Source organism: Epargyreus clarus, unplaced genomic scaffold (assembly GCF_041222505.1).
Source record: "Epargyreus clarus isolate Ecla_fem2 unplaced genomic scaffold, WU_Ecla_fem_2.2 ptg000052c, whole genome shotgun sequence".
Classification (NCBI taxonomy): domain Eukaryota; kingdom Metazoa; phylum Arthropoda; class Insecta; order Lepidoptera; family Hesperiidae; genus Epargyreus; species Epargyreus clarus.
Genome location: NW_027332247.1, coordinates 1 through 13,564, shown reverse-complemented (window position 1 = coordinate 13,564; position 13,564 = coordinate 1). Strand labels below are relative to the sequence as shown.

The window sequence follows — 13,564 nt, the reverse complement described above, 5'->3', positions numbered from 1 at the left end:
CGTCAAGAGATGGCGCCACGAGTATTCTGAATCACGCTATCGGAGTTATCTAAACGTCTTGCATATATACAAGCTCCGAACTGAGACTGTCGGAGCACGGCCGCTGTCTTCGCATGACCACTTAGCGCGGCGGGAGATCTCCCTTAGCCAAACATAAACAAACAAAACTGTAACATTTGTAGTTTAAAAACTAAAAACCACGCTATAATCGCATAAGGAAAATCATTCATTCTGATGATCCTGATGAACTGAGAACGGGACAAAATTAAAATCATGTATTGTCATCGGTTCTTGATAAGGGTTAAAAATTTTAAATAAATCGGACCGTTAAAAGTGGGTAAAAATCTAGTTCAAAGATACATATGTCCACCATGAGACACTGGTCGGGAAATTACACCACTACGGAATCAGGAACAAGGCTCTCAACCTTTTGACTTCTTACTTAAATAATAGAATTCAGAAGGTTGATGTAAATGGTACAAATAGAGCAAGATCCCAGGGCCACCAGACGTCACGTATTTTCTGACGAAGGAAATGTGGACGATTGAGTAGTGTTAGTATGTACTAAGAACGCATGCCTACCTGCTAGCTTGCTCAGACGGCCAATTTTCAGGTATCAGGTAATCAAGGTACATAAAAACATTACTTACCTCACGTAAATTCTCCAAGCTGATTTTTACGTATATTTTAGGCAATATCCTTAAAAATAAGTCGCCAATACTCCCAGACACTTTCCGTCGGCCGTATTGCTTTGCAGACGCTTTAAAGCTCCCAAAATAATTACTTAACTTCACGTAAATTCTGATGCTCCATTTTTATATATGTCTACCAGACAACTATTTTAAAATCTTTTACAAGAAGACAGACCGATCCAAGGGGCCAATCATCCCCTAAGCTCAATTTTAATGCTTCTGTGGGTAGGAGCGCGAGGGCATTATCCACGCGCATGAGACTGAGTGAGACATGTATTAGGATATATTGACCTTTCTCTCTCTCTCTAACTCCGTTACAATTTACTCATATAACTTAATTATTAATATTAAAAAAAATCAGCTAAAAAATAAAAAATCAGGTAAACAATTAAAAATTAACTTGTTAAAAAATGCTCATTTGACTACAATAATTCTAGAATTTTATCCTACAAGCTGTTTTGATAAATTCGAAAAAACTTTATTTTTTTTTTTTAAGCAATATCAAATACTCGATAGTGTTAACGAATTCATTGAATAACAGCATTTTTTTTTTAATTATTTATTTATTGGGAATTAATCATAAGTAAAATACAAAGTAGAAAAATATTAATCTCTCAAAATTTCTGAGTAGTGCCTCTAATCTTCATTATCATCGTCATTGAAATTAGACAATTCATCATCCAGCCAATCTTGATATTGAATATCTAAATCGTCATTGTCGCTATCAACATTGTCCTCATTTCCTTCCACTGTAAAAAAAAAATTCAAACAATGAAGATCTGAAAAAACTAAACTGATACAAAAAATATGACAAACGAAAATAAATTACCTGATTGTTCTTCTAGCGACTCACTGACAAAACCCGGTAATTCATCTCCGTCGAACCAATGAAAATCATATGTTCCATCTTTTAATGTCCAGCCATTATTTTCGGGTTTGAAAATATTTATCATCTTCATAGTTGCATTGTTCCAAAGACTAGCAATATAGTTAGCTCGTCGGAACTGTTGCCAAAGCTCACTTTTGCAAGGTGGTAAGCTGCTAGCATCGAAGTTTTTCAAATTTTTCCGATTGAATTCTTCATTAATGTCAGAAACCATATAATTGTTAATAAACAGTTGGAGTCTGGCAGCATCTACGTCAATTATTCCAGGAACGTTGTATACATCACAGATAAATTTTTGTATTATGTTGAATACAACAACTGTTAATTAACAACTATAACTATATATGTTATTAACTGTTTATTAACAATTATATGGTTTCTGACATTAATGAAGAATTCAATCGGAAAAATTTGAAAAACTTCGATGCTAGCAGCTTACCACCTTGCAAAAGTGAGCTTTGGCATCAGTTCCGACGAGCTAACTATATTGCTAGTCTTTGGAACAATGCAACTATGAAGATGATAAATATTTTCAAACCCGAAAATAATGGCTGGACATTAAAAGATGGAACATATGATTTTCATTGGTTCGACGGAGATGAATTACCGGGTTTTGTCAGTGAGTCGCTAGAAGAACAATCAGGTAATTTATTTTCGTTTGTCATATTTTTTGTGTCAGTTTAGTTTTTTCAGATCTTCATTGTTTGAATTTTTTTTTACAGTGGAAGGAAATGAGGACAATGTTAATAGCGACAATGACGATTTAGATATTCAATATCAAGATTGGCTGAATGATGAATTGTCTAATTTCAATGACGATGATAATGAAGATTAGAGGCACTACTCAGAAATTTTGAGAGATTAATATTTTTCTACTTTGTATTTTACTTATGATTAATTCCCAATAAATAAATAATTAAAAAAAAATTGCTGTTATTCAATGAATTCGTTAACACTATCGAGTATTTGATATTGCTTAAAAAAAAAAATTGAAGTTTTTTCGAATTTATCAAAACAGCTTGTAGGATAAAATTCTAGAATTATTGTAGTCAAATGAGCATTTTTTTACAAGTTAATTTTTAATTGTTTACCTGATTTTTTATTTTTTAGCTGATTTTTTTAATATTAATAATTAAGTTATATGAGTAAATTGTAACGGAGTTAGAGAGAGAGAGAGGTCAATATATCCTAATACATGTCTCACTCAGTCTCATGCGCGTGGATAATGCCCTCGCGCTCCTACCCACAGAGGCATTAAAATTGAGCTTAGGGGATGATTGGCCCCTTGGATCGGTCTGTCTTCTTGTAAAAGATTTTAAAATAGTTGTCTGGTAGACATATATAAAAATGGAGCATCAGAATTTACGTGAAGTTAAGTAATTATTTTGGGAGCTTTAAAGCGTCTGCAAAGCAATACGGCCGACGGAAAGTGTCTGGGAGTATTGGCGACTTATTTTTAAGGATATTGCCTAAAATATACGTAAAAATCAGCTTGGAGAATTTACGTGAGGTAAGTAAAGTTTTTATGTACCTTGATTACCTGATACCTGAAAATTGGCCGTCTGAGCAAGCTAGCAGGTAGGCATGCGTTCTTAGTACATACTAACACTACTCAATCGTCCACATTTCCTTCGTCAGAAAATACGTGACGTCTGGTGGCCCTGGGATCTTGGACTAAAACCGCCCGGTGCTTATGTTGCAATGGGCGTGCCGCAGGGTTCAATACTTGGTCCATTCCTGTTTTAAATTTATATTAATGACTTGCCCTACTATGTAGGGAATAATCACGAGATTGTATTGTTTGCTGATGACACTTCACTTTTATTTAAGATTAAAAGACAATTAAATAATTATGACGAAGTAAATAATGCTCTCTCGAAAGTTATCCATTGGTTCAACATAAATAATCTTCTTCTAAATGAGAAGAAAACTAAATGTATCAAGTTCTCGTTACCCAACGTGAAGCATGTTGAAACCAAGGCGTTATTAAATGGAACGGTTTTGGATCCCGTGGAGTCAACTGTTTTCCTAGGTGTTACTATTGACGCCAAATTGCAATGGGGCTGCCACATAGATAAATTGTCGGGTAGACTCAGTTCGGCGGCATATGCTGTTAAAAAAATTAGACTTCTAACAGAGGTAGAAACAGCTAGAATAGTTTATTTTAGTTACTTTCATAGCATTATGACCTATGGTATATTGCTATGGGGGTGCTCGTCACACCTAAATGATATTTTTATATTGCAAAAGAGAGCTATACGAGCTATCTACAGCCTGCCTCCAAGAGCTTCACTAAAAGAACTATTTAAAGAAATAAATATTCTAACTGTTATATCCCAATACATATATGAAAACCTAATTTATGTAAGGAAAAATGTTGATAAATTTGTAAAACGGTGTGACACGCATAATGTAAATACAAGGAACAAACATAGCCTTTCTACACATGTTACTCGTCTCCAAAAAATAAGTAATTCTTTTGTGGGTCAATGTATACGTTTTTATAATAAACTGCCTATCAAAATCAGAAATTTGTCAATTAATAAAAGTTGAATATAAATATAAATTTAAAGTTATTATCAAAAGCAAACTTAGTCGTAAAGTTTATTATAAAATTACTGATTATATTAATGATAAAACAGCTTGGGACTGATCAATAACAAAATTGAAAGTTAATTAAGAAAATGTCAAAGTGTAGCGTATCTTGCTGAACAAACTTCTTTTTTTTAGATAAATGTAAAGCAAGATACTGGAGCTAATGCTTTATTAATTATATGTAAAAATAATGGCATTAAAAAAAATGAAAAAGAGAATAATTATTTTGAAATTAAAAAAGACAAACCCACTGAGTTTCTTACCGGATCTTCTCAGTAGAGGTCGCGTTCCGATCCGGTAGTAGTTTAAGAAAATATTGTAACTGACTATTTGTAAGTGCCGCCGTTGGCCTATACAAAAATAAATATATTTCATTTCATTTCATTTCATACATACAGGTCAAGCTAATAAAAGCGTGGTAAAAAGTGGGTACATTTATTCAACAAAACAATATTTGGTGGCGCTGTCCTAAAACACGTAAGTTCTGCTCAGTCCCTCGTCGCTCATCTTCTGATTAACCCACTCTACCATGAAGGGAACCTTCGCGTAGACCCCGGGGACGTCCTTCACCCCACAACCCACGCCATACGCCACCATGCCGTATACCGCGTACCTCGTCATTTCTCCCTTCACCTGGGGAATTGACGGTAGAAATGATTTAGAGGAAATGTTGTGATAAATAGAGAAGTATTAAGAGGAAAGACGAGCTGATGGTGACTACTGCCGCCTATGGTCATCTGTAACCCCAGATAAGATTAGATTCTTATTTGAGGTCGCCCACAGCGCTGTTACTGGAATGCGTCGTATAAGTATGTCTCCCTTCAAGCCAAAACACAGCAGCGCATAACGCTGCTGTTATTAGGTAAAGGTTGTTGTAGTGGTGTCGCTGTCGAACCACAGAGAGTTCTACCATCGTTCCCTTAAGTATAATATGAGTTAACAAAGGTAGAATCCGTGGTTAGACCAACTGCACTACCGCCACATATATTTCTGTTATAACAGCAGTATTAAGCGCTGCTATGTTCTCCTTTGAAGTGTGTAGAAGAGAGACATTTATCCAAGGCCACCATCTTAGTCCACAGGAGTAGCATCTGTGACCGACCTCAGGTCTATCTAATCAGATCGAATCTCATCTTCGGGTTGATTACGGATGTCCAAGGTGAGCATCGACCTCTTAACATCAGGCTTACAAAAGAAACAAAAGAAAGTAACTTAAAAAAAAGAAGAAAAAGAAGTACCTTCAAAGGGCAGACCAGGGACGCTCCACCGTCCCCAACACAGGTGTCCACGCCAGTTTCTCCACCAGCACACATCAGGGTGTGGTGAAGAAGGTAGTTCGAACCCAGGCGAGTGTTACGTAGCTGCCGTTGACAAACAGCTGGATCCACCAAGGGCAACTGGATCTGGAAGGGTTTATAACATTTTTTTATAATATAGGAGTAGCAGACGAGCATGCAGTCCACCTCAGTCTGATGGTAAGTGGCTACACCTGTAATCAACCCCAGATAGGATTAGAAATTTATCTTTCTCATTCTGCGAGGGCAGTCGCGCCCAGCAGTGGGACAGAAACGACAATGACAATGTTCTGGTTTGAAGGTTGTGGTAAAGGAGACATACCCTCCCGTGGCGTTTCAACTCAGTTCTCAAGGGTATAACCGTATCTGTGGCCGACCTCACTGAACTCCTTAGACTTGAAATCTTATCTGGGGTTGATTGCAGATGGCTGTGGCAGTTGCTGCTTTCTATTAGGATTGCATACTTTGCTACGTCTATTACAAAAAGTGTTTTAAGTGTACCTTCTTCAACAACACAGCATTATTGGTATTGTTGAAGGATCTTCCCCAGCCCATGCTGTAGCAGAGGGTCCCAGGGCTCGGCAAGTCCCGGCCGAGACAGGCTACGCCGATGTGGTAAGCGTCCTTCAGGAGGAAAGGGGACTCCAGGATGAGAAGCGCTGCGTCGAAGTGCGCGCGTACTGCAAGGTTAGGTTAGGTTAAGTTAGAATTATTTCGCTAAAGACTAACAAAGCATGAGAAAGATATATGTAAACCCATATAAACAATAATAGAGAAAGAGATGTCTAGAAAAGTCATGTCATGTTAATTAATTCTTGACTAAGCGGCCATAAGCTCCCCGGCTACGGGGCGTTTTAATATTTTAACAATTAATGGGCTTGACAAGATTGGCTTACTCTATAGAAAAATGTACCGCTAAAAGCGAAACAAGCAATAAAAGTATAAACTTCACAAGAAAATGTGTTTTTTTTTCACCACAACGATTAAGCAATATTTGGGCAAAATATATTATTGTTGCTATTAATACATATATTTTATAGTTAGGTAAAGTAATCAAATTAATATATATCAGTTTTACTATTACGACACACATACGTTAAGCAATTTTGGACATGAATTAAATCTGACATTGTGTATCTTTGACATTCTATATCTACGGGTTAGGTTACGTTGAGTTAGAATCTTTATAGAAATTAAACAGAGTTTTCATTCACCCATCTTAAGATTACATAATATGTGTAAATTTGTTTATGTATATATTTAGTTATTTATATGTATATAATATATGTTTGTATATATTTTTCGTATATATATATTCATTTCCCTTTTTTTTGCATCGGTTTTTTTCATTGTTTTTAACGTAACACCCACCACAACATTTCTCCATCAACAATGGTTCACTGGTGGAGAATGCCACTAGGCATTAAGTTCGCCCTTTGTAACCACTAGGTTTACAATAAAGTTTAAATAAATAAATAAAAAAATATTTTGAACTAAGATCTAAGGATCCCACGACAGACCGAAAGGTGGTTGAACTCTTTATGGTTCGACTCCGCCGGCACCACCGCCTCAATTTCTGTTATAACAGCAGTGTTAAGTGTTGTGTTCTGGTTTGAAGGGTGTGGTGAGGAAGACATTCTTTCCTGAAGCATTTCAGCTTAGCCCTCAGGGTGGCGGTGCATCTGTGGCCGATCTCAGGTAGGACTCTAACCTTATCTGAGGTTGATTACAGAGGTCCATACGGCGGTAGCAATTTACTATCAGACTACAGCTTAGCTATTTAATTTTCCAACAAATTTATATGTTTATTGTAATCTGTAACCAAAATGACTTACATTGAAAGAAATCTTCGTGCAAAATTATTTTCTGTACATTCCTCTCCTGATGCGGCAGTATCTCCATCTCTGTCTGGGTGTCCCACTCTCCTGCTCGGCATTTTAGCTGGAATATAGTTTTATTTCATTAAAAAGAAAGATAAAAGAATAATAAATAGATTACTTCGATATAGCCTAGTTTCAAACTTGGCCTCTCGATCGAGGCGATCGAGGTTCAAATTCCAGGGAACTCTGATTTTTCGATGATTAGAAATGAATTATCATTTGCTTTAATACTGAACGAGAAAATTGTGAGGAAATTTGCATACCTGAGATCTTAAAAAAAACTCAAAGGTATTTGAAGTCTTTCGGGACCAGAATAGGGCTACGGTATCCCCTGCCTGTCGTAAGAGGCGACTATAAGGGGGCTTTCGGGGTTGCGGGTGGCAAGAGTGGGAGCTCGAACCGCCCAGCCAGCGGCCCCGGGAAGGACGGCGGTATGTGTGGTCGCATACCGTCGTACGCACCAGACGGTGTAGCGAGCGCCAAGCTCACCTGGACGGAGCCTGACGGGGCAACGCGCTAAGAGAGCTCCGGTTGCGTTCCTTTGGAGATCCCGGAGCCCTCTACGCAGCGCCGAGGACGGCCACCGGGGGGGTTTTAGTGCGGTAAGAATCCCACATAACCCTACGTCGCTCCCACGACACTGGGTACCTTTTGAAGGTTTCCCCCTCGTAAACAAAAAAAAAAATAAAATAAAAAGGTATTTGAAGTCTACCAATACGCACTTGGCCAGCGCGGTGGACTATGGCCTAATCCTTCTCATTCTGAGAGGAGACGGAGACCCGTGGCCAGCGGGACAATATTGAGTTGATCCGCATGGGGGAGACACTGTACCGATCTGACGCGCAAAGGGTTCCGGGTTCGATCCCTGGCCAGACAGACATCTGAATGATGGATTTGGAAATCAGTTCTGGGTCTGGGTGTTTATGTCGTCTTTAAGTGTCCATGGCACCCACGACACAGAGAATCGTAGTGTAAGGCTGTAAGTGTAGAAAGCGTCTTTGTTTTCAAATAATTATAGTTTAAAAACTGTAAACCACGCTAAAATCGCACAAGGAAAAACATCAATCCTGATTCGTGACGATCCTGATGAGGAGAATGGGATAAAATTATTAAAATCGTGTATTGTCATCGGTTCTTCATAATTGTTAAACATTTAAGATTATTCGTACCGTTCAAAGTGGGTAAAAATCGAATTCAAATATTCCGTTACATACATATATACATACAGTGATACAACCCAAGCTAATAAAAGCGTGGTAAAAATACCTCAGCTGGGTCCTTGGTATCCACTTTATGGGCAACAGTCAGCACCACTGATGGGTGAATAAGGGTTCCTCCACCAATGTAGTCGTCCTCACTCCAGGCTTGGTTTGGTGACTGTCTGCAAAATACCGTCAAACATTTTAACTACAGATTGCATGAACTTTGAAGTTGGTAAATCCAGGGTTGGCAGTGATAGCCTAGTGGTTAAGAAATCCGGCCTCTCGATCGAGGGGTCCGAGGTTCAAATCCCAGGCACGCACCTCTGATTTTTCAAAGTTATGTGCGTATTAGAAATTAATTATCACTTGCTAAACAGTGAAGGAAAACATCGTGAGGAAACCTGCATACCTGAGAGATAAAAAAATCTCAAAGGTATGTAAAGTCTACCAATACGCACTTGGCCAGCGCGGTGGACTATGGCCTAATCCTTCTCATTCTGAGATGAGACCCGTACCCAGCGGTGGGACAGTAATGGGTTGATGATGATGAATCCAGGGTTGGCACACTGCAACACCGTCACCTCTTTCTAATAATAGTAGTGTTAAGCGCTGTGTTCCGGTTTGAAGTGCAGTAAAGAAGACTGTATAGTTTTGTTTTATGCAAATGAACTAGTAAACGAGCATGCAGTCCATCTGATGGTAACCATATCATCTTCAGCCATTACTGTTCCACTGGGCACGGATCTCCTCTCAGAATGAGAAGGATTAGGCCATAGTCCACCGCGCTGGCCAAGTGCGTATTAAGCTACCGTATGTTGTGTTAATCCACCCCAAATTGAAGATCTACATATCGACTACAGAGGCCTTGCTACTTTTGAGGTCTAAGTTACAACGCCTTACGTAAATGTCTCTGACCAAACCCTTTAATCCAGATCATAGCAAGTAACACTGCTGTTATTACAGAATAGTTGGCGGTGGTGCTTCCAGAGTCGAACTAGGAAGGGCTCTACCATCTTCAAATATTTATTAAATTGGTACCGTCAATGGTTTTTGAAATATAGGAGTAGCGACGAGCATGCAGCCCACCTGATGATAAGTAGATACTGCCGCCCATGGATGATTAATAAGCCCCAGATAAGAGTAGATTCCAAAGGCCGGCCACAGATGCGCCGCTACCCCTGAGGACTAGCTAGACTGCCTCGGAAAAGTATGCTGCCCTTACCACACACTTCAAACAAGAATACAGCACCTAAATCACCTAGGTATGCAGGTTTCCTCACGATGTTTTCCTTCACCGTTTAGCAAGTGATAATTAATTTATAATACGCACATAAGTTTGAAAAATCAGAGGTGCGTGCCTGGGATTCAAACCTCGGACCCCTCGATTGAGACGAGTTTCTTAGCCACTAGGCTATCACTGCGCTTAAAGTGTATACCATCATACATATTTGTAGCGGATTGTTGCGAAGTAGTTTTAATCTTAACTTAATAGCATGGATTTCCGCAAAGTAACGCCTGATACAATTAACTATCAGAATAGAGCAGTTAACACTGATGTTATAACAGAAATAGGTGGCGGTGGTGCCGCCGGAGAATAGAGGGTTCTACCTTGTACGAAGTTCCACTTACTTCAGCAATGCTACCATCCACGGAAAGTCTGCGAAATCAGAAAATCCACTGTTAGGCTCTGATGACCGTAGGCTGTACCCACCTGGGTTGCTCCAACCACACTCAGTCGGCAACTGAAAAGAATGCCAGTGGAAATTTGGTCAAATTAGAGTACTCTTTTGTAACGCTTTTTAGGGTTCCGTACCCAAAGGGTAAAAACGGAATCCTATTTTTTTATATTATAGGAGTAGCGGACGAGCATGCAGTCCACCTCACGGTAAGTGGCTATTGCCGCCCATGGAAATCTGTAATCAACCCCAGATAGGATTAGATATTCCTACATGAGGTCAGCCACAGATGCGCTGCTAGCCCTGAGGACTAAGTTGGAACGCCTCGGAAAAGTCTGTCTCCCTTACCACACCCTTTAAACCGGAACACAGCAGCGCCTAACACTGCTGTTATTAGGTAGAAATAGGTGTGGCGGTGGTGCCGCCGGAGTCGAACCACAAAGGGTTCTACCACCTTCAAATTACTAAGACTTCGCTGTCTGTCTGTCTGTGCGTCTGTCACAGGGCTCTCTCTGAAACTGTAATAAATACACACTTGATTTTTTTACAAAGGATGCATAACAGTGACCGCTATTACAACAAATACTACAAATAAAATAAAGTCGTACATAAAAGAGAGTCATAGAACAAACCGGTATTTTTCGATGTAACTGCTAAACTGTACTAGGAAGACGGTTGAAATTTTTACAATCCATTTACTACTATAACTGCTATTATAATAAATACAAATAAGAACAATAAAACATATTTTAATATGGTTATTTTATAAACATAAGTAAAATATAATGAACATTCGCTGGATTCAAAGGGCACGGGACCGGTTGGAGTGGCGCCAATTAGGGGAGGCCTATGTCCAGCAGTGGACCTCAAAAGGCTGATGGATGGATGGATGGATGGATGGAATGAACATTTGGTGGTACGGAAGCCTCCATGTGCAAGTTGGACTCGTACTTGGCAATTTTTTAAGTGTATATTGTATAGTATATCTATTGTACAGTCCGGCAAATCTTCTCCGCTACCTCCGCGGCAGAGAGGAATCCATGCAGGGTTTCCCCACGTAAAAAAAAAATGTGAGCCGTCACGGGACGCCTGGCAGATGTGAAACATCGACATAATTTTGTAAAAGTAATATGCAGAAAAGAACATATTGTGATAGGAACTAAATATGTCATAATGATAAAATATTACGATTTTTTTCCAGATAACGATGACTATTCATTGAATAAACATTTATTTTCATTAAATACAAAAATTTACGAATTTATTTCAAATCGTGACTACTTCATTCGTTTAATCAGTGACTTCGGTAATAGTTATTGCGCATGGCGACGCGTCGCCACACCGTACACACTACTGCATATAGACTGTATATATATACCATCGTATAGCGTGGAGACGCGTCGCCACAGCATGCGTCGCCACGCCAGAAATCGGTTTTACGTGCGGCTATAGATGTTTCACATCAAAAATTACCAAGTGCGAGTTGGACACGACGGTTTTGGAACGGGGGTCATGTCCCCTGTGACTCACGCCTTCACGATAAAGCATACTACTGGTTATTTAAATAAATCTGGAGGCACGGCAGTGCCTCCGCCAAGTCGAGCCAAAGCCAAAAAAAGCGGCACGGCCGTAGCATACTTTTCTCGAAGCAATTCGGCCCATTTTCGACCCCCTGTAACTTCGTTGCATATGAAGCTAGAAGCTTGAATTTTCAGGAGCCAAGCAAGCATTGTGTAGACACGGTATATTTCAAATTTCATTAAATTTGAACCAGTAGTTTAAGAATTACAAGTAGTCAAAGTTCGTAATTTTGTCACTCACTCACTGACTGACTGACCGATCATCAAAACTTTAAGGCACTTCTAGCAGACATAGAAGGTTGAAATTGAGAATACAATTAGTGTTTAGTATATAACTCATGGGAAAACTAAAATATTTTGCAATTTCTGTCCAGTTATCTAGATACACCAACTACATTAAATAACTTTGTATCCTATATAAGTTATATAGGATGACAAAGTTACATTTGCCGTTAATGAATCTGTGTTTCTGTCCGCGAAATGTAAGAGTAGTAGGGGAGCCGATGATGTTAAATGGGTAGAAACTCGAGCGCCGATAGGTCCTATACGATTGTGTAGATTACACGTTAGAGTGAAGAAAAGGTTGTGTGATATTTTTCGATTCACCGTGGGAATAGTGTCTAGATGATTCGAAAGATGTTAAAAGCAGAGTCAGACATACTCAAGGCGCGGCAGGTTAGTGATAGAGTATATATCTCTGATGCCGGAAATATGTTTATCTGCTGGTTTGGGATAGTCATACGAGAGGTAAAAATGGAAAAAAAAGTAACCAGCGCATTAGATTTTCAAAGGGGATATGAAGCTACCTCAGATGAGTCGCCCATTCGAAAAACTGACGATTCGATTCGAAAGACTGTCAGTGACTCTTCGAAGATTATTATACAGGATAAGATTATTATACAGGAAATTCCAACTGATGTTTTACTTATCATAACCCTTCATCTGACGATTTAGTGGAGGGGTTTTCTATACTGACGATTTGAAAAAAAAATAGAATGAGAATGTATGAAGAATAATGTATTTTCCATAAAATTTGCCTTTTCCTTTAGTTTGTTATACACCATTACTTTCCAGGGATCCAAGCTAATAAATGGCGCTATCAGATAGTGCATATTTTCTAGCATTATTTCCTTTATATTAAAAAAATTACCGCACTCGAGTATGTCCAGGTATAGATTTTTTTGCAACCTTATTACTCCCTAACGCCGCCCTCAAATCATCAGATTATAAATTTATTGTTTTCAGAATGTAATTAAGCTACTATAGATAATACATTTTTTTATTAATAGTCTGATGGACTTCCCTGGTTGAACCCCCCAAATGGATAGTTTAAGATACTCTATAGGATGTAAGGTATCTCCCATATCTTAATCTGCCGCGTTCGAGTCACTCTCGAAATCCCGTCTTGGGCTCCCCTACTATTATAGGCGACGTCAATTGTTTTTATTCTCGAGACAAAAGACGTTTTCAATTCCAACTTCAATTTAAATTCAATTCAAATAATGGGTGAAGTGCGAATCGAACTCGTACACTGAGGGTTCCGTACCACAAAAACATTTGTTTATTTTATTTTTATTTTTACTAATTGATATTATAGCAGCCATATAATGCATTGTGAACATTTCAACTGTAACATCTATTACGGTTCAATAGATAAAATGAAAAACGCCAAAAAATAGCAGGTCTTTATATGTTTGTCCCTGTAGTTCCTGGACTAAAAAAGGGCTACGATATCCCGTGCCTGTCGTAAGAAGCGAC

The 13,564-nt window shown here is 38.8% G+C and overlaps 1 protein-coding gene across 1 annotated transcript; it reads right to left on the bottom strand.

Annotated features, from left to right (window-relative positions):
- Positions 1–4,592: 4,592 nt before the first annotated feature.
- Positions 4,593–10,311, bottom strand: LOC140757107 (phenoloxidase-activating factor 2-like). The gene is made up of 6 exons (XM_073092640.1): positions 10,180–10,311; positions 8,615–8,729; positions 7,304–7,409; positions 5,970–6,148; positions 5,412–5,576; positions 4,593–4,806 (listed from the first exon to the last, which is right to left on the bottom strand). Exons 1-6 carry the CDS (start codon positions 10,194–10,196, stop codon positions 4,642–4,644), a joined length of 747 nt encoding a protein of 248 aa, XP_072948741.1. The 5' UTR covers positions 10,197–10,311; the 3' UTR covers positions 4,593–4,641.
- Positions 10,312–13,564: the final 3,253 nt, after the last annotated feature.

Excerpts from the sequence above, each read along its gene's own strand:
- LOC140757107 (XM_073092640.1), bottom strand. Across the intron at positions 7,410-8,614 it reads ATACCAAGGACCCAGCTGAG|CTAAAATGCCGAGCAGGAGA; the intron begins GTATTTTTACCA and ends ACTATATTCCAG. Across the intron at positions 5,577-5,969 it reads ATGCTGTGTTGTTGAAGAAG|ATCCAGTTGCCCTTGGTGGA; the intron begins GTACACTTAAAA and ends AAACCCTTCCAG.